The sequence below is a fragment of the Bos mutus genome, chromosome 5, assembly GCF_027580195.1.
Source record: "Bos mutus isolate GX-2022 chromosome 5, NWIPB_WYAK_1.1, whole genome shotgun sequence".
Taxonomy (NCBI): Eukaryota; Metazoa; Chordata; class Mammalia; order Artiodactyla; family Bovidae; genus Bos; species Bos mutus.
Window position 1 is genome coordinate 42,874,517 of NC_091621.1, and position 21,816 is coordinate 42,896,332.

Below are 21,816 nucleotides of genomic sequence, written 5' to 3' on the forward strand. Positions count from 1 at the left end.
TGTTAAATAAAACATTTTAATAGTTTAAAATACATTATTTCATTTAACCATCACAATCATTCTTTGAAGTATATATCATTACATCATCAGTTTTACAAATTTGAGTCAGCACATTAAAATCTTAGAGACGTTCAGAACTAGAAATTTGAACCAAGCTCTTCCTGACATTAAAGAGAAAATATGACTAAGATTTGGATATAAAACTATTACTACCCTCCTACACTGTCAATGGGGATGTAAATTGGTATAGACGCTATAGGCATTATGGAGAACAATATGGAGTTTTCTTAAAAAACTAGAAAGAGTTACCACATGATCCTACAATCCCACTCCTGGGCATATATCCAGAGAAAACTCTAATTTGAAAAGATACATGCACCCAGTGTTTATAGCAGCACTGTTTGTAGTAACCAAGACACGGAAGCAACCTAAATGTTCATTAACAGATGAATGGATAAAGATGTGGTGTGTGTGTGTATATATATACATATACACATATATATATGAATATTACCCAGCCATAAAAAATGAAATGCCATTTGCAGCATTTGGATGGACCTAGATAGAGATTATCATATTAAGTGAAATAAGTCAGACACAGAGAGATAAATATCATATGATATCATTTATATTTGGAATCTAAAAAAATAATACAGGGAATTTCCTGGTAGTCCAGTGATTAGGATTCTGTGCTTCTACTACAAAGGGCATGGATTTGACTCCTAGTCAGAGAAGGCCAAAAAAAGAAAACAGATACAAATAAACTTATTTACAAAACAGAAATAGACTCACAGACATAGAAAATAAACTTATGGCTACTAAAAGGGTAACCAGGGGGTGGGGGAGATAAATTAGGAGTTTGGGATTAACATATACACATTTACACATATATACACATATACACATTTGCCAACAAAGGTCCATCTAGTCAGAGCTATGGTTTTTCCAGTAGTCATGTGTGAATGTGAGGGTTGAACTAAAAAGAAAGCTGAGCACCAAAGAACTGATGCTTTTGAACTGTGGTGTTGGGGAAGACTCTTGAGAGTCCCTTGGACAGCAAGGAGATCCAACCAGTCCATCCTAAAGGAAATCAGTCCTGAATATTTATTGGAAGGACTGACGCTGAAGCTGAAACTCCAATACTTTGGCCACCCGATGCAAAGAACTGACTCATTTGTAAAGACCCTGATGCTGGGAAAGATTGAAGGCAGGAGGAGAAGGAGATGACAGAAGATGAGATGGTTGGATGGCATCACCAACTCAATGGACATGAGTTAGAGTAAGCTCTGGGAGTTGGTGATGGACAGGGGAGCCTGGAGTGCTGCAGTTCATGGGGTCACAAAGACTCGAACATGACTGAGTGACTGAACTGAACTACACACATTACTATTTATGAAACAGGTAAACAAGGACCTGTACAGCACAGGAAACTATACTCAGTTTCTTGTAATAACCTATAATGGAAAAGAATCTGAAAAAGAATATATATATATATATCCATATATATATATGTATAACTGAATCACTCTACAATTAATGCAACATTTTGAATTAACTATATTTCTGTTTTTAATAAATAAAAAGTTTATTGCTAAAGAGTGCTAACCAACATCTGAGCTGGGAGAGTTTTGCCTCAGAGCTGATGACTGCTGACTGATTAGGTAGTAGCTGCTGAAGATTTGGGTGGCTTTGGTGATTTCTTTTTTTTAAATAATTTTATTTATTTATTTATGGCGTGTTGAGTCTCCGTTGCTGCGTGGGCTTTTCTCTAGTTGCAGCAACGGGGGCTGCTCTCTAGCTGGAGTGCGTGGGTTTCTCACTGCAGCGGCTTCCCTTGTCCCTGAGCATGGGCTCTGGAGCTTGCAGCCTGCAGTAGCTGCAGCATGTGTGCTCAGTAGTTGCAGCTCCCAGACTCCAGAGCACAGGCTCAATAGTTGTGGTGCATGGGCTTAGTTGCTGCAAGGAACGTGGGACTTACTGGATCAAGGATCAAACCCATGTTTCTTGCATTGGCAGGTGGATTCTTTACCACCGAACTATCAGGGAAGCCCTGGCGATTTCTTAACATAAGACAACAATGGAGTTTGCCATATCATTGACTTGTCCTTTTATGGATGTCCTTTTATGGATGTCTTTTATGGATGATTTCTCTGTAGTGTGCAATGCTATTTGGTAGCATTTTACCCACAGTAGAATTTTTTTTTAAATTGGAGTCAGTCCTCTCAAACCCTACTACTACTTTATCAATGAAGTTTATGTAATATTCTACATCCTTTGTTGTTATTTCAGCAATCTTGTCAGCACCTTCATCAGAAATAGATTCCATCTCAGGAAAGCACTTTCTTTGCTCATCCATAATGCAGCTCCTCATCTGTTCAAGTTTCATCATGAGATTCCAGCAATCCAGTCACATCACTAGGCTCCACTTTTAATTCTAGTTCTCTTGCTATTCCCACCACATCTGCAGTTACTTCTTCCTCTGAAGTCTTGAACACCTCAAAGTCATCCATGAAGGCTGGAATCATCTTCTCAACTCCGGTTCATGTTGATATTTTGCCTTCTTTCTATGAATCATGAATGATCTTTTAAACAAAATATTTATTTTGGCTGCATTGAATCTTAGTTGCAGCAGGCAGGATCTTTGTTAGTGTATGGACTCTCTAGTTGTGACACGTGGGCTCAATAGTGGCGATACGCAGGCTCAGTTGCTCTGCAGTGGGATCTTAGTTCCCTGACCAGGGATCAAAGCTGCGTCCCCTGCATTGCAAGGTGGATTCTTAACCACTGGACTGCCAGGCGAATCCTATGAGTGACCTTAATGGTATCTAGAAAGGTGAATGCTTTCCAGAAGGTTTTCAATTGACTTTGCCCAGATCCATCAAAGAAATCATTATCTATGGCAGCTACTGTATAACCTTATGAAATGTATAATAAGACTTAAATATCTTGAAAGGTAGAATTACTCCTTGATCCGTGGGTTGCAGAGTGAATACTGTGTTGGCAGGCATGAAAACATCATAAAACCATTCTGCATCTTCATTAGAGCTCTTGGGTGACCAGGCACATTGTCAATGAGGAGTAATATTTTAATAATCTTTTATAAAAATAATCTTTTTTTCTGAGCAGAATGCTCAACATTCTGCTCAGAAAAATATTTCGTAGACCATGTTGTCAGCAGTTGTGCTGTCATCTAAGCTTTGTTGTTTCATTGATAGAACATAGGGAGAGTGGAATTAGCATAATTCTGAAAAGCCAAAGGATTTTTGAAGTGGTTAATGAGTGTTGGCTTCAAATAAAGGTCACCAGCTGCATTAGTCTCTACCAAGGAAGTCAGCCTGTCTGAAGCTCTGAATCCTTGAAACCAGGCATTGACTAATCCTCTGTAGCTATGAAAATCCTAGATGGCATATTCTTCCTATATAGACTGTTTTATATATATTGAAAATATGTTTTTTTTTAGTGTCAGTTCAGTTCAGTTCAGTCACTCAGTCATGTCCGACTCTTTGCGACCCCATGGACTGCAGCATGCCAGGCCTCCCTGTCCATCACCAACTCCTGGAGTTCACTCAAACTCATGTCCATCGAGTCAGTGATGCCATTCAGCCATCTCATCCTCTGTCGTCCCCTTCTCCTCCTGCCCCCAATCCCTCCCAGCATCAGAGTCTTTTCCAATGAGTCAACTCTTCGCATGAGGTGGCCAAAGTACTGGAGTTTCAGCTTTAGCATCAGTCCTTCCAATGAACACCCAGGACTGATCTCCTTTAGGATGGACTGGTTGGATCTCCTTGCAGTCCAAGGGACTCTCAAGAGTCTTCTCCAACACCACAGTTCAAAAGCATCAATTCTTCAGTGCTCAGCTTTCTTCACAGTCCAACTCTCACATCCATACATGACCACTGGAAAAACCATAACCTTGACTAGATGGACCTTTGTTGGCAAAGTAATAGCTCTGCTTTTCAATATGCTATCTAGGTTGGTCATAACTTTCCTTCTAAGGAGTAAGCGTCTCTTAATTTCATGGCTGCAATCACCATCTGCAGTGATTTTGGAGCCCCCCAAAATAAAGTCTGACACTGTATCCCCACCTACTTGCCATGAAGTGATGGGACCAGATGCCATGATCTTAGTTTTCTGAATGTTGAACTTTAACACAACTTTTTCACTCTCCTCTTTCACTTTCATCAAGAGGCTTTTTAGTTCCTCTTCACTTTCTGCCATAAGGGTGGTGTCATCTGCATATCTGAGGTTATTGATATTTCTCCAGGAAATCTTGATTCCAGCTTGTGCTTCTTCCAGCCCAGCGTTTCTCATGATGTACTCTGCATAGAAGTTAAATAAGCAGGGTGACAATATACAGCCTTGACGTACTCCTTTTCCTATTTGGAACCAGTCTGTTATTCCATGTCCAGTTCTAACTGTTGCTTTTTTTAATGTACCCGCCTTCATTATTTTAGCTATATCTGGATAACTTGCTACAGCTTCTGTATCAGCACTTGCTGCTTCACCTTGCATTTGATGTAATGAAGAGGCTTCTTTCCTTAAACATCATAAATCAACCTCTACTAGCTTTAAATGTTCTTCTGCAGCTTCCTCAATTCTTTCAGCCTTCATAGAATTGAAGAGAATTAGGGCGTTCATCTAGATAAGGCTTTCCATTAAGGGAATGTTGTGGCTGGTTTGATCTTCTATCCATACTACTAAAATTGTCTTCACATCAGCAGTAAGACTGTCTTTCTTATCATTTGTAAGATTCACTAGAGTAGCACTCTTGATTTCCTTCATGAACTTTCCTTTGCATTCACAACTTAGCTAATTGGTGCAAAAGGCCTAGCTTTCAGCCTTTCTTGGCTTTCAACTTGGTTTGCTTGCTAAGTTCATTCATAATCTAGCTTTTGACTTAAAGTGAGAGACTTGAGACTCGTCCTTCCACTTTAAAACTTAGAGGCCTTTGTAGGGTTATTAATTGGCCTAACTTCATTATTATTGTGTATCTCAGGGGATAGAGAGGCCCAAGGAGAGGGAGAGAGATGGAGGAATGGCCAGTTGGTGAAGCAATCAGAACACACAAAACATTTTTCATTTAAATTTGCCGCCATCTTATGTGGATATAGTGCACCATTCCTTGAAACAATTACTCTTTTCACACACACACATACACACACTTTGCGTCTTGCTTCCTTTCTTTGTTCTGCTAGACTCTCTGCCTTTGCTGCCTTAATGACTCTCACTAGTTCTTTGAGACATAATTCAAAAGTCTGAACGCCTAGAAACTTCACCTAACTCTCGTGTCTGCTCAGTCTTCTGTATGGAGTTGGTGATATACCATCATTGTTCTTTCCACCTCATACTATATAGTCATCTGTTTGTGTGATTGTTTCTGAGGAGACTATGTGTGCCCTTGAGGCAGAGATATGGAAGGATACAACATTTTTGTATCCTTTCACCCTCCACCCCCTGGGCCTAACTCAGTCCCTGTCATATTCTTAAAAATGTTGATGATGAACTAAATGATAAGTTAAATCCTATCTATCACTACCACATTTAGTATCTTTAAGAACTTTCTTCAATACATACGGAAATGAAATGTTTCATTATTAGCACATGGTATAATTTTATATCTTCTCCATCATTGCTTCTCAGGTATATTAATACTGATCATGTGGTAATATAACTCTAAAACAGTATTTTAGTATTTAAATATGAAATATTTACTTACAGAGGCTCTACAAAAATTTCTTTATTCAAAAATAATTTATATTATTATAGTTTACATTTTCTTTCCAATACAATGTTACAGTCTTCTTGACTCAGCCATTTTTATTATGGAATTGTTCATCTGTCAGTATGTAATTCCTTGTTAGACTTGTTGCTGATTTGATCATTATAATATTAAATATTAAAGAAGAGCTTACTGAAAAATGAATGAATTGATCCTTGATGGGATTAAAGTTATGTGTATAAATTAAATATTGTTATGATGTGTTGATCTATCTATTTCAGTTTTTAAATGATTTTACCAAAACAGGTCACATCATGTCACTTAGGTCTTCAAAATCTTCAATAATTATAAACAAATTTAATTGCCATATAAAAATTAAATTGTCAAAGAATTTCCCACAAAAGCACCAAGTTCATATAGTATCATAGGTAAAATCTGTCAAACTTAAAAAGAACAGCTAATTTTATCATTAAATTGTTTTACAGCATAGAAAAGAAAGTTTTCACATTTTTAAAATGATGCCAGACTTAAAATTATACCAAAACTTAAAATTATACCAAAATTTGACAAAGAAAGCACCAAAAATAAATAAATAAACTACCAGTCAAACTTATGAATGGATATCAGTACAAAATAAAGTCCTAAATAAAATATTAGCAAATGTAACACACTCAAAGAAGGATACTGGGTTGGCCAAAATGTTCATTCAGGTTTTTCTGTAAGATGCTGAAGAAAAACCCAATCAAATTTTTTGCCAACCCAATACAAATAGGATTTATTCTAAGGATGCAATGATAGTTTAAAACATTAATCATATTAATAAATCTTAGGAGAAAATATTTTCTCTGATAACCATGAAAATGAAGTGCTGAAATCATATTTAACAAAATGTAATTTAATAAACTTAACAAAATTAAACATCCACTCTTGATTTTAAAGAAATAATGAAACAGGAGCTGAAGGATACTTCTTTAATATGATACAATGTATTTCAACCCAAAAGCCAGCATTTTTTAGTGACAGATACTAGAATGATGTCCTCTATCATCATTACATTTTTAATCAATTCATATTTACATTTTAGTAATTAGCAGTGCAAGAATGACTTACATTTTGGCATTCTGAGTTACAAAGGAATGGATAAAATAACTCCCCTCAAAATGAAATTGATTAAGGTTAAAGATGTTTTGCAGCTTTTTTAGAAAGTAAAATATAAATATAAACAATCCTTTTAAACATTCTTGAAGGTGAATTTTTCCTAGAAAAAAATAACATTAGGCCATGGAAGGGCACTACCAGCTGTTACTCTGAGAAAGTCAAATGAGCAAAGGTGGCCTTGTGGTGGTGGCCACATCACCAATATTTTTTAATACAGTTCTTAAGGTCCTAATCAATTCAGGCAGTCAAGAAACAGAAATGAGATATTTAAAAATTGGAAAAATCTAGATGTAAAAACATTATTATTTATGAGGGATATGTTTATGTAATTAGAAAACTCAAGAATATCAACTGAAAAATGATCACATGCTTTTGAATACAGTAAGATGGCTGCATATGAAATTGATATAGAGAAATCTAGCTTTCCTTTATATCAATAACAACCAGTTAGAAGATGTCATAGAAGGAGAGAGTCTGTTTATAACATCAAAAATAAAAACTACCAAGATATACACTTATGAAAGAATATTCAAGAGCTAGATGAAAACTTTAAAAACTCCAACAGAACACATACACACACACATACACACACATCCTGAACAGAAAAAAACGTATATCATTTTCTTGAATAGGAAGACTATGTTAGTAAAGATAAGCTAGGTTTTGCTGTTTTAACAAATAATCCCCAAATCTCAATGACTATAAACAACAAAAGTTTATCTGTTGCTCATGGTACAAATCCATCATAGCTTTGCAGAAAAGAACTTCATTTTAGACTCTTAGGAACACAGGCTAACAGAACAGCCATCACCTTGAACACTATAGCTTATCATGCCAATGGAAAAGGAGACTCTAGAGGGTCTCCAACTGACAATAGCAAGCTTAGCGCAGAAAAGACACACATTAATTCTGCTCACATCTCAAGGACAAGTACTAGGAAACAGTAATAATAACTATCACAAAAACTCAGCATCATAAAAATAAAACTACAGCAAATAACAGTAATCCAAGTCTATGTCCCAACCAATAATGCTGAAGAAGCTGAAGTTGAACGGTTCTATGAAGACCTACAAGACCTTCTAGAACTAACACATCCCCCCAAAAATGTTCTTTTCAACAGAGGGGACTGGAATGCAAAAGTAGGAAGTCAAGAGATACCTGGAGTAACATGAAAATTTGGTCTTGGATTACAGAATGGAGCAGGGCAAAGGCTAACAGAGAGAGGCCAAGAGAATGCACTGGTCATAGCAAACACCCTCTTCCAACAACACAAGAGAAGACTCTATATGTGGACATCACCAGATGGTCAATACTGAAATCAGATTGATTATATTCTTTGCAGCCAAAGATGGAGAAGCTCTATATAGTCAGCAAAAACAAGACTGGGAGCTGAGTGTGGCTCAGATCATGAACTCCTTATTGCAAAATTTAGATGTAAATTGAAGAAAGTACTTGTACTACCTGGGAAGCCCCAAAATACTAATAATCAACTATTAAAGTACTAAAAGAAATCTCAAAATAATTAAAAAAATATATTTCTCAGAGTGGAAAGGGCTTTTTAAAATAAGGCACAATGCATTATGGAAAATATTAATATAAACATTAACTCTTTATTGCCAAATTCAGACATAAATTGAAGAAAGTGGGGAAAACCACTAGACCATTCAGGTATGACCCACATCAAATCCTTATGATTATACAGTGAAAGTGAGAAATAGATTTAAGGGACTGGATTGGATAGACAGAGTGCCTGATGAACTATGGACAGAGGTTCATGACATTGTACAGGAGACAGGGAGCAAGACCATCCCCAAGAGAAAAAAAAAAAGAAAAAAAGCAAAATGGCTGTCTGAGGAGGCCTTACAAATAGCTATGAAAAGAAGAGAAGCAAAAAGCAAAGGAGAAAAGGAAAGATACACTCATTTAAATGCAGAGTTCCAAAGAACTGCAAGGAGAGATAAGAAAGCCTTCCTCAGCGAGCAATGCAAAGGGAATAGAGGAAAACAATAGAATGGGAAAGACTAGAGATCTCTTCAAGAAAATTAGAGATACCAAGGGAACATTTTATGCAAAGATGGGCTCAATAAAGGCCAGAAATGATATGGACCTGACAGAAGCAGAATATATTAAGAAGAGGTGGCAAGAATACAAAGAAGAACTGTACAAAAAAGATCTTCATGACCCAGATAATCATGATGGTGTGATCACTTACCTAGAGCCAGACATCCTGGAATGTGAAGTCAAGTGGGCCCTTAGGCAGTATCACTGTGAACAAACCTAGCAGAGATGATGGAATTCCAGTTGAGCTATTTCAAATCCTGAAAGATGATGCTGTGAAAGTGTTGCACTCAATATGTCAGCAAATTTGGAAAACTCAGCAGTGGCCACAGGACTGGAAAAGGTCAGTTTTCATTCCAATCCCAAAGAAAGGCAATGCCAAAGAATACTCAAACTACTGCACCATTGCACTCATCTCACACACTAGTAAAGTAATGCTCAAAATTCTCCAAGACAGGCTTCAACAGTATGTGAACCATGAACTTCCAGATGTTCAAGCTGGATTTAGAAAAGGCAGAGGAACCAGAGATCAAATTGCCATCTGCTGGGTCATTGAAAAACAAGAGAGTTCCAGAAAAACATCTATTTCTGCTTTATTGACTATGCCAAAGCCTTTGACTGTGGGGATCACAATCAACTGGAAAATTCTGAAAGAGATGGGAATTCCAGACCACCTGACCTGCCTCTTGAGAAACCTGTATGCAGGTCAGGAAGCAACAGTTAGAACTGGACATGGAACAACAGACTGGTTCCAAATAGGAAAAGGAGTACGTCAAGGCTGTATATTGTCACCCTGCTTATTTAACTTCTATGCAGAGTACATCATGAGAAACGCTGGGCTGGAGGGAGCACAAGCTGGTATCAAGATTTCCTGGAGAAATATCAATAACTTCAGATATGCCGATGATACCACCCTTATGGCAGAAAGTGAAGAAGAACTAAAGAACCTCTTGATGAAAGTGAAAGAGGAGAGTGAAAAGTTGTGTTAAAGTTCAACATTCAGAAAACTAAGATCATGGCATCTGGTCCCATCACTTCATGGCAAATAAATGGGGAAACAGTGGAATCAGTGGCTGACTTTATCTTGGGGGGCTCCAAAATCACTGCAGATGGTGATTCAAGCCATGAAATTAAAAGCCATTTACTCCTTGGAAGGAAAGTCATGACCAACCTAGACAGCATATTAAAAAGCAGCGACATTACTTTGCCAACAAAGGTCCGTCTAGTCAAGGCTATGATTTTTACAGTAGTTACGTATGGATGTGAGAGTTGGACTATAAACAAAGCTGAGTGCTGAAGAATTGATGCTTTTGAACTGTGGTATTGGAAAAGACTCTTGAGAGTCCCTTGGACAGCAAGGAGATCCAACCAGTCCATTCTAAAGGAAATCAGTCCTGAATATTCATTGGAAGGACTGATGCTGAAGCTTAAACTCCAATACTTTTGCCACCTGATGCGCAGAACCGACTCATTTGAAAAGACCCTGATGCTGGGAAAAATTGAGGGCAGGAGGAGAAGGGGATGACAGAGGATGAGATGGTTGGATGGCATCACCAACTCAATGAACAAAAGTTTGAGTAAACTCCGAGAGTTAGTGATGGACAGGGAGGCCTGGTGTGCTGCAGTTCATGGAGTCACAAAGAGCCGGGCACTACTGAGCGACTGAACTGAACTGAATATAAACATATAAAAATATAAATTATTTAGAAAGCAAAACCCACCAAAAGGAGAGTCTAAACACAAGCGGGGAAAGTTTTGTAGTTTATATCACAGACAAGGGTCTAATTTTCTCAATATTTGAACAGGTCCCAGAAATCAATTAAAAAAGCAACAGAAATAAAACCAAAAATAAACAATTGGGACCTAATTAAACTTAAAAGCTTTTGCACAACAAAGGAAACTGTAAGCAAGGTAAAAAGACAGCCTTCAGAATGGGAGAAAATAATAGCGAATGAAGCCAACTGACAATTAATCTCCAAAATATTGAAGCAGCATATGTAGCTCAATACCAGAAAAATGAATGACCCAATCAAAAATCGAGCAAAAAAACTAAAGAGACACCTTTGCAAAGAAGACAAATGGCTAATAAACACATGAAAAGATGCTCAACATCACTCATTATCAGAAAAATGCAAATCAAAACCACAATGAGGTACCATCTCAGGCCAGTCAGAATGGCTGCTATCAAAAAGTACAAACAATAAATGTTGGAGAGGGTATGGAGAAAAGGGAACCCTCTTACACTGTTGGTGGGAATGCAAACTAGTACAACCACTATGGAGAACAGTGTGGAGATTTCATAAAAAACTGGAAATAGAACTGCCGTATGACCCAGCAATCCCACTTCTGGGCATGCACATTGAGGAAACCAGAATTGAAAGAGACACATGTACCCCAATGTTTATTGCAGCACTGTTTACAATAGCCAGGACATGGAAGCAACCTAGATGTTCATCAGCAGACAAATGGATAAGAAAGTTGTGGTACATATACACAATGGCGTATTACTCAGCTATATCAAAAAAAGAACACATTTGAGTCTGTTCTAATGAGGTGGATGAAACTGGAGCCTATTATACAGAGTGAAGTAAGTCAGAAAGAGAAACATCAATACAGAATATTAACACGTATATATGGAATTTAGAAAGACAGTAACAACAACCCTATATGTAAGACAACAAAAAAGACACAGATGTAAAGAACAGACTTTTGGACTATGTGGAAGAAGGGGAGGGTGGGATGATTTGAAAGAATAACACTGAAACATGTCTGTTACCCTATGTAAAACAGATGACCAGTGCAAGTTCAAAGCATGAAGCAGGACGCTCAAAGCTGGTGTTCTGGGACAACCCAGGGGGAGGAGTCGGGAGGGAGGTGGGAAGGGGCTTCAGGATGAGGGGATGCATGTGCACCCATGGCTGATTCATGTCGATACATGGCAAAACCACCTTGATATTGTAAAGCAATTAGCCTCCAATTAAAACTAATTAATTAATTAAAAAGCAACTTGATAACCCAGTTGAAAAATGGGTAAAGTATTTGAATAGGATCTTCACAGAAAATAAAATACAGATGGTTCTTAACTCTATGAAAAGATGCTTAACTTCAACCTATAATAAAAGTAATGCAAATGAAAGCATGAAAGTGCCATATTTCATCTATTACATTGACAATGAACAAAAAAGTTGATAATATTTGTGGGGAAATACTCTTTTATAATACTGACTGATACATAAATTGTTCCAACCTCTTTGGAGAACAATTTGACAAAAATTTATCACAATTACAAAATGCTTACCCTTGATTTAGAAGTTCTACTTTTAGGAACATACATACATGTATACATATGTATATATAAGATTGTTCATTGAAGTACATTTTTAAAAACAGTATAAATGTTATGTTAACCTCATCAAAGGTTAAGTAAATTCTGGTAAATCTAGACTTTGCTGCTACTGCTGCTAAGTCACTTCAGTCGTGTCCGACTCTGTGTGATCCCACAGATGGCAGCCACCAGGCTCCCCCGTCCCTGGGATTCTCCAGGCAAGAACACTGGAGTGGGTTGCCATTTCCTTCTCCAATGCATGAAAGTGAAAAGTGAAAGGGAAGTCGCTCAGTCGTGTCCGACTCTTAGCGACCCCATGGACTGCAGCCTACCAGGCTCCTCCGCCCATGGGATTTTCCAGGCAAAAGTACTGGAGTGGGGTGTCATTGCCTTCTCCAAATCTAGACTTTGGAGTACTATAAAACTGTAAAATGAATGAGTAGACTCTTTGTATATTAATATCTAAATTCTAGCTTGTTATGAAAAAATCAAACATTGTATTTTTAAATATATAAAGAGTGGGATAAAAGACCCTATGTACTTTGCTACATATGTAGAAAGTATCTCTGGGTGGAATACCTGGGTAGCCCTGAAGGAGGGGCCTAATGGCCAAGAATAAGACTATTAAGGAGGCTTTTCACTCTATTTGTATTTTTTAAAATACTGCACCAGGTGAATGCAATATTTTAATTTAATATAACAAAGGAAAAAAGACATGAACGGGAGAATGACCAGAAACATGTTATTTCAAATTCTCAAGTGGATGATAGTGTTCACGTGTGAAAACAGATTTAAAAGACTAGGAACATTCATTCTGGGAAGAGAAGAATACACTATGGAGTAGAAAATATTTCAACAGTTCTAAGGTAACTTCAGTCTTGAAATGAGAATTTCTGTCTATACACTGAATGTCTTTCTCTTACACCTTGTTATTCCAGGGCTTAGTTTTCAAATGAATTCAGTCCTCAAAAGTGTAAATATCATGAGAACAGGGTACTTTGTTTTATTCGCTGCTGTATCCATAGCATCTAGAGCAGTGCTTGCCAAATAGTATGAATTCAATAAATATTTGCTGAATAAATGACATAAATTGTTCCTATAATTAATGATAGCTTTTTCTATCATAGATCTTAATTTGACATATTGTAATTTTAGGTTAGAAAAATTCTCCAAATAAGATAACACAGTATTATAAATTAACTATTTTGTAAAGGGGAAAGAATTTCTACAATAAAAAAAAATGTTTTTTAAATCCCCAAAATAATAAGTTGGCAACCTCAAACACAAAGGCCAAGAATGGCAGGCTAATTTCAATTTTAAAAATCAAGACTAGAACATGTTTCCTGTAGGTCACTCCAGCATCAAAGCTGCCATGGCAACACGAAGTACATAAACCTGCCTGCCATCTCCCACTTTAATAGCTCTTCTGTCCAACTTCACTGCAATAAAAAGTAAATTAAAAAAAAAAAAAAGAATCATAGGTCTTTTGGTAAATGCAAGATTAAAGTAATTCAGAATAACTGCAAGCCTTTCTAAACTTTTGAAGTTGATATTTTGGAGATCAACCATGATCCTCAAAATATATTTTAGAATCTCTGCAAGAGATATATATGAGTGAAATGGGTGTTATATGACATTTCTTATTTCTAAAAAATATACCTCCTTTTGCTATCTTAAATAGGCTTCCATCTTACAAACCTTCTATAAGAGAATCTTTTAGAATACCTAACCTGACAAATACATATATACTGATAGAGTAATGAGGGAGGATATTTGAAATCAGGACTAAATCAGACAACTAGACACATAATATTTACCTTGCACGCTGGATCAGCCTATAGGCATTGTACTTGCGGAACAGGTATCCCAGCCGAACTTTGTCCGTATGAAATGTCTCAATTATGAGATTCCTAGCTTCTGTGTGTAGCTGTGAAGGGAGTATAGAAGATTTTGTGGCCTGATTTAAGAGTATCAGGTTCTTCCGCTGAGCCTCCACATCAACAAAATAGTTCTGTTCTTTGAGCTCTTGGGGATAGGAAGTGGGCACCATCATCTTGGGTTGCTTGGTATCTGAAACTGAAGTTAGTACCCAGGGCTTATTGATAGGGGGAAGTTGGGATTTCTGGTCCCATTCAGAAGGTGAGCTCTGCCGTGTTTTGAGTAGTTGAGTAGTAATAAGAGAAGGTAGTGGCGTTACAGGCTTAATGAGAGTAGCAGGAAGGGTCCCCTCATCAACATAAGGGGCTTGTGATACCGGTGTCTTGTAATCGGTGAGATGGGACTTAAACATTCTAAATTGTTTCACAGCAAAAGGGTCTTTGGGTATCTGGATTTCTTCAGAAGTGTCAGAGACCTCTGCTGTTTGGAACTTCTTAGTGGTGAAAGGGGCTTGAATCACCTTGAAACTTGGAGCACTGGGATGGACCGATACTGATTTCAATTTCAGAGAAGAAATAATTGACAATCTTTTCTTCCTTTTCTCAGAGACAGCAGAGGACAAACCTTTCTGTGGCTTTTCAGGGGTTGAGGGAGTCAACGGTGTCAGGGGACGCCCAGGGGTGGGAGAGACCCATAGTGGGGAAGCGTGCCCAGGAAGGGTCCCTGGTGGCAGATGCTGCCTAAGGGTAGAAGGGGCTTGTAACCCAGGAGATTGCTTACGAGTGGCAAAGGTCTGGGATGCCTGAAACTTCTCAGAGAGTGTTAAGGGTCTAGATTTCAAGAGCTCTTGAGGGATGGAAGAGGTCCCAGGAACCAAGTGCTTCCCAGGAGACAGAGGAGCCCAGATTTGGGGAATCTGTGCAAAGGTGACTGGGACTCCAGACATAAGGGGCTGTCTGAGGTCAAGAAGGGGCTTCTGTATCAGAGGCGACTGGGGAGCCATAGAGTCCCTAGATATGAAGAATCGCCTAGAACTAAGAAGGGCCTCTGGTTCAAGGGGCTGCTGTGGAGTGGGAGAGAGCCCAGATATTGGACTGGGAACTGGTGTTGGGAACGGAACAGAGGTTGATAGATCCTTAGACACTGGGGTCTGTCTGGAGGAAGGAGAAATCTGTGGTGCCAGGGGCTTCCCAGGGTCTGAAGGAATCCTCATTCCCAAGAATTTCTCAGAGGGGGCTTGTTTAAGAGGAAACCTTGATATATGCAAAGGAGTAGAAGGCACCTCAAATATAGGGGACTTCTCAGCAGTAGCAGCAGATGATACTGGTGACTCCTTAGAAATGTGAGGAGCATGTTTTGTGACAGATTTATCAGTAATGGAAGAGATCCCAGTTTTCAATGTATGTACTGAAGGAGGCCTAGCCCAGGGTGGTAAGGGCTGCTCCTTAATGAGAGGAGTTCTTGATGTTAGGTCCTGCACAGACCTAACAGTAATACCCAAGGACCAGGCCTCCCCTGGGGTGAGAGGAGCTTCCACAGGTTGGATTTGTTCTGGGATGTGGGGATATTCTAAGGTATACACTTTATCTGAGGTGAGAGGAATCCCTAATTCTGCAAACTGTTCATGAGAGAGAGAAACCCCCAATGCTTGAGCCTGTCCTAAAGTGAAAGGGGCCCCCAAATCCTGAGCTTGTGGAATGGTGACAGGGATTCTTAGTGCCTGAGACTGCTGAGGGGTAAGAGTGATGTCCTGAGCCTGTGCCTGCTCAGGGGTGATGTGGATCCCCAATGCCTGGGCTTGCTGAGGGGTAAAGACAATGCCCTGAGGGGTGGCAGGGATCCCCAAATCCTGGGTCTGCTGAGGGGTGAGAGTCAGACCCTGAGCTTCAGCCTGCTGCGGGGTGATAGGAATCCCTAGTGCCTGAGCCTGTTGAGGGGTGAGAGTGATCCTTGGTGCCTGAGCTTGTTCAGGGGCGAGAGTGATCCCCAGTGCCTGGGCCTGCTGAGGGGTGAGAGTGATCCCTGGAGCCTGAGCTTGTTCAGGGGTGAGAGTGGTCCCAAGTGCCTGGGCCTGCTGAGGGGTGAGAGTGATCCCTGGAGCCTGAGCTTGTTCAGGGGCGAGAGTGATCCCAAGTGCCCGGGCCTGCTGAGGGGTGAGAGTGATCCCTGGAGCCTGAGCTTGTTCAGGGGCGAGAGTGATCCCTAGTGCCTGGGCCTGCTGAAGGGTGAGAGTGATCCCTGGAGCCTGAGCTTGTTCAGGGGCGAGAGTGATCCCCAGTGCCTGGGCCTGCTGAGGGGTGAGAGTGATCCCTGGTGCCTGAGCTTGTTCAGGGGCAAGAGTGATCCCCAGTGCCTGGGCCTGCTGAGGGGTGAGAGTGATCCCTGGAGCCTGAGCTTGTTTAGGGGCGAGAGTGATCCCAAGTGCCTGGGCCTGCTGAGGGGTGAGAGTGATCCCTGGAGCCTGAGTTTGTTCAGGGGTGAGAGTGATCCCTAGTGCCTGGGCCTGCTGAAGGGTGAGAGTGATCCCTGGAGCCTGAGCTTGTTCAGGGGCGAGAGTGATCCCCAGTGCCTGGGCCTGCTGAGGGGTGAGAGTGATCCCTGGAGCCTGAGCTTGTTTAGGGGCGAGAGTGATCCCAAGTGCCCGGGCCTGCTGAGGGGTGAGAGTGATCCCTGGAGCCTGAGTTTGTTCAGGGGTGAGAGTGATCCCTAGTTCCTGGGCCTGCTGAAGGGTGAGAGTGATCCCTGGAGCCTGAGCTTGTTCAGGGGCGAGAGTGATCCCCAGTGCCTGGGCCTGCTGAGGGGTGAGAGTGATCCCTGGTGCCTGAGCTTGTTCAGGGGCAAGAGTGATCCCCAGTGCCTGGGCCTGCTGTGGGGTGAGAGTGATCCCTGGAACCTGAGCTTGTTCAGGGGCGAGAGTGATCCCCAGTGCCTGGGCCTGCTGAGGGGTGAGAGTGATCCCTGGAGCCTGAGCTTGTTCAGGGGTGAGAGTGATCCCAAGTGCTTGGGCCTGCTGAGGGGTGAGAGTGATCCCTGGTGGCTGAGCTTGTTCAGGGGCAAGAGTGATCCCAAGTACTTGGGCCTGCTGAGGAGTGAGAGTGATCCCTGGAGCCTGAGCTTGTTCAGGGGTGAGAGTGATCCCAAGTGCTTGGGCCTGCTGAGGGGTGAGAGTGATCCCTGGTGGCTGAGCTTGTTCAGGGGTGAGAGTGATCCCAAGTGCTTGGGCCTGCTGAGGAGTGAGAGTGATCCCTGGAGCCTGAGCTTGTTCAGGGGCGAGAGTGATCCCCAGTGCCTGGGCTTGCTGGGGGGTGAGAGTGATGCCCTGAGCTTCAGCCTGCTGAGTGATAGGAATCCCCAAAGCCTGAGCCTGTTGAGGGGTGAGAGAAGCCCCCACATCCGGGATATGCTGTGGGGTGACTGAAATCCCCAGTGCCTGGGCCTGCTGAGGGGTAAGATTGATGCCCTGAGCTTGAACCTGCTGAGGGGTGACAGGAACTCCCAGTGCCTGGACCTGCCGAGGGGTGAGAGTGATCCCTGGTGCCTGAGCTTGTTCAGGGGTGAGAATGATCCCAGTGCCTGGGCCTGCTGAGGGGTGAGAGTGATCCCTGGAGCCTGAGCTTGTTCTGTATGATCCAAAGTGCCTGGGCCTGAGGGGTGACAGTGATCCCAGTGCCTGAGCCTGTTCAGGGGCAAGAGTGAGGGTGGGAGAAGTGATCCCAGCCTGAGCTTGTTCAGGGGTGAGAGTGATCCCAAGTGAATTGGGCCTGCTGAAGGGTGATCCCAGGTGGCTCCCCAGTGCTTGGGCTTGCTGAGGGGTGAGAGTGATCCCTGGAGCCTGAGCTTGTTCAGGGGTGAGAGTGATCCCCAGTGCCTGGGCCTGCTGGGGGGGTGAGTGATGCCTGAGCTCAGCCTCCTGGATAGGAATCCCCAAAGCCTGAGCCTGTTGAGGGTGATAGGAGCCCCCCAGTCCAGGACCTGCTGTGGGGTGAGTGATCCCCAGTGCCTGGGCCCTGAGGGTAAGATTGATGCCTGAGCTTCTGCTGAGGGGTGAAATGATCCCCAGTGCCTGGGCCTGTTGAGGGGTGAGAGTGATCCCTGGTGCCTGAGCTTGTTCAGGGGTGAGAATGATTCCCAGTGCCTGGGCCTGCTGAGGGGTGAGAGAAACTCCCACTTTCTGTATCTGCTGAGGGGTGACAGGAATCCCCAGTGCCTGAGCCTGTTGAGGGGTGAGAGAAGCACCTACTTCTTGAATTTGCTGAAGGGTGACAGGTATCCCCAGTGCTTGGGCTTGCTGAGGGGTGAGAGTGATCCCTGGAGCCTGAGCTTGTTCAGGGGTGAGAGTGATCCCCAGTGCCTGGGCCCCAAACCCTACTTCCTGGATCTGCTGAGGGGTGTAGTAGTCCCCAGTGCCAGGACCTGCTGAACCTGAGCCTCTTTAAATGTCCCAGTGCCTGGGCCTGTTTGAGTGATCCCTGGTGCCTGAGCTTGTTCTTCAAGGCCTTGACCTGCTGAGGGGTGAGCATGATGCCCTGATCTTGAGCTTGCTGAGGGGTAATAGGAATCCCCAGAGCTTGGGAGAGCCACTCCCAAAGTGATGCATCTTTTGCAACGCCTGAACCTGATTAAAGCTGTCCATGGTTTCCAGTGCCTCGGCCTCTTCAGAAGCGAGGTCAATTTCCATTGCTTGGGCAAGCCTAGAGGTAAGAGTGATGGACTTTGCAAGAGACGCTCCAGGAACAGAAGAGGGTCCACGGGATGAGGACTGTGTGGAGATGGGAGTAGTAATTGGAATGGGATGCTTTCCTTCGGCCAGATCCCCTAATTTCTTAAGATTCCCAATGAAATCTTTTCTTTGGTGTGTCTGCGGCATGTCTTTCTGTGTGCTCTCCCACCTGTGAGACAATGTGATTGAAGTCTGACTGAGCACCTCTTCTAGTTGTTCGTATGTCTTCATCTCCTTTGCGGTTTTTTGCTTCTGACTTTCATAGTCCCCTACCTTTCTCCTTGCCTTCTGCTTCTTCTCTCTCTCCAAACTGCTTTCTTGCTCCAGATGTCTCACTTCCTTCTGAACCTGCATCATCTGCTGTCCTTTCTCCTCCTCCAAAGGCACACCTTGCTGTTTCGTTTTTTGTTTCCATGCTTCCAACTGCTGCTGCTTTGACTTCTGATACCCTTCTCTCTCCTCTTGTCTTTGCTTTTGCTTCTCATCTGACTCGATCTGCTTTTGTATCTCGTGTTTTTGCTGTCCCTTCCATACCTCTTCTTCCTGCCACTGTTTCTCTTTCTGTTGCCCTTGCTTTCCCTCCTTCACTGGGAGCCATGCCTCTTCCTTCTCCAAATTCTTATTTATCATCTCAAACCTCCTTTTTTCTAGCTCTTGTTTTTCCTTCTCTTTAGAGTCTGTCCCTACTGTTGAGGCTTCTGGAACATTCCTTTCACTTTCTATTTCGGTCAAGATCATTCGTATTAAATTGTCAGTTAGTGGGTCAAGCCTCTCCTGTGAAATTAAGGTGCTAATTTCTGACTTTGCACTAGTTGGTTCCTGAGAATGCCGTTCTGGCATAAATGAGACTGCCTTTTTTTGTTTCAAAGCTTTCTCTCCAATTCGTCCTTCATTTTTTATATCTTTGTATTTTCTTAAGATTTTTGTCAGAGTTTCAGCCACTTTTTGGAAATATTCCTCCATTTTTGCCTTTATGATTCCTAATTTCTCAACTTCTGATCTTTTTAATAATAACTCTTCTTTTGACACAGTCTTTTTATCCAAGGGCTTTCCTATGTTATCAGTTTTCTCTTTAAGGAATGACACTACGGCTTTCTGAAATTCTTCTAGGTTACTCTGCTCACTTTCGCCATCTGGAATACCTGATTTAGCAAGTTCAAGAGACTTGAATTTCTTCGTGAAGACTGACACATCTTTCTCTTCAGATTTTTCTTCTTTTCCTGTAGGGCTTCCTGGAGAGATACGGTGTTTCTTTCCTTTTATTTTCTCAGAGGAATGGTCAAGTTTGCTCAACCTGGATGGCTCTGGTGTGCTACTCATCTCATTTCTGCCATCTCTGTCCATTGACTCAGTGGTGAGCTCCTCTTTATTTTCTGTAGAAGTTTGACTTTTACTCCGTGAATGTTTGGACTTAGCCTCCCTGCGTTGTTCCAGTATACCACTTGTTCCACTTTTACCACCTTGGCTCTTGTCAGAAGGGAAATCGGAAGGAAAATGTTGACTTTTTGATTCAGTGAGTGACTTTGATTTGGTTTCAGGAAAGGATTTTGTTTCTTTTCTCTTCTTATCCAGTGCTTGTAATTCTAAGTGGTGATCGAGTTTGGTCCCTGTGACTTTCTGTTTACCTTTATTATCATTCACATTCGATTCAGAGGTCTCCTGCCCAGATGGGCCTTTTGTATGTTTTTTTTTCTGTGACTGGAACTCGTCAGCCCCATCTTTCTGAAAGGCACCACCTTTCTTCACTGATACCATATCTTCAGTGATCTCTCCAGAAGATTTTTTCTGCTGGCCAGTTAAATCTGGAGTTGTTTCACCTTGGGCTGCATATAAATGAGTTGAGTCCCACTTGATCCCCAAGCCTTTGGTCCCTTTTTTGGGGGCCTCATCTAACATGTTTTCAAATTCTTTGGCCAAAATACTGTCTAAACTGTTTTCTGTGTCAGCTTGGCTAATGGCTGATTGTGGAGAAGGCTCAGGTAACACTTTCTGTGTTGATGTGGGCAATGCTTGTTGCTCTGCAACTTTGGATCGAATAAGGTGTTCATATTTTTCTTCTGCTTCTCGAAGTTTTTGCTGAAGCATTTCATTTCTTTTACTGAGATCTTGTATGATCTTCAGGGAAATCTCTTGTTCTCTTTCAACTGTCTCACTTGTATACATATCAGAAGTATGGAGGTTAATAGCTTTCACTTCATCATTTAGTGTACTCAAAGCTTTAGAAAGGTTTACTGTTGTTGATGATATATATTTAATAGCATTATTTTCCAGTTTATTGAACATTGCAGTACCTATGAGTTCCTGAAGCATATCTTGGATTTCTGACACCTTTGTTTTTGTGGCAAATTGATCACTAATCATCTGATCTGGTCTTAAAGCATGAGCTGTTGCAGGTCGCTTTATAACTCTTTCTTTCCATGATTTCCATAGAGAACTTCTAGATGCTAGAAGAAAAAAAAAGCATAAAACATAAATGAGATTGCATTTCTCCTTTTGTGCTGTGCTCTAAGTTTAAGATTAAGGAATTTAGCCCAAATTAACAGATAGATATAGAATGAAGTTTCATTAGGGAAATTTGGCCCCAAAATAATTTTCAATATTTTCAAAAGAATGACTCTTTCCCCACAATTATCTAGAAGTTCTTCTTCCAGAGTTTAGGAGAAGAACTCAGCTGTGACCTCAACTTATTTTAGGTTACAATTTTGAGATTAGATTAGGATGAATATCAAAATTTTCCTTTGGTTTTATGCTTGGTGCTTTCCATTTTCTTTAATGGGTTCCTATCTTTCTTTTTCCCCTTTTCTGAGTCAAAGCTAACCTTAGTTGTTTCAGAAGGATCACAAAAAATAGAAGGCAAACATTTGAAGGGATTTTCAAAATGGCTGAATAAGAAACTCAGCAAATTTTTCCCAAAAGAGCAAGAAAAAAGCTGAGCAAAATTGCCAAAAACAACCATTT

The 21,816-nt window shown here is 41.3% G+C and overlaps 1 protein-coding gene across 1 annotated transcript in view; it reads right to left on the minus strand.

The window, feature by feature from the left end:
• The window catches only part of FAM186A (family with sequence similarity 186 member A), an 83,480-nt gene that overhangs the window by 13,659 nt on the left and 48,005 nt on the right, over window positions 1–21,816 (minus strand). Inside the window, exons 4-8 of the mRNA XM_070370114.1 lie at window positions 18,856–21,302; window positions 18,202–18,489; window positions 17,611–17,640; window positions 16,030–17,502; window positions 14,078–15,900 (exon numbers count right to left, since the gene is read on the minus strand). Of these exons, the coding sequence (XP_070226215.1) occupies window positions 14,078–15,900; window positions 16,030–17,502; window positions 17,611–17,640; window positions 18,202–18,489; window positions 18,856–21,302 (6,061 nt within the window). The remainder of the gene's footprint in view (window positions 1–14,077; window positions 15,901–16,029; window positions 17,503–17,610; window positions 17,641–18,201; window positions 18,490–18,855; window positions 21,303–21,816) is intronic.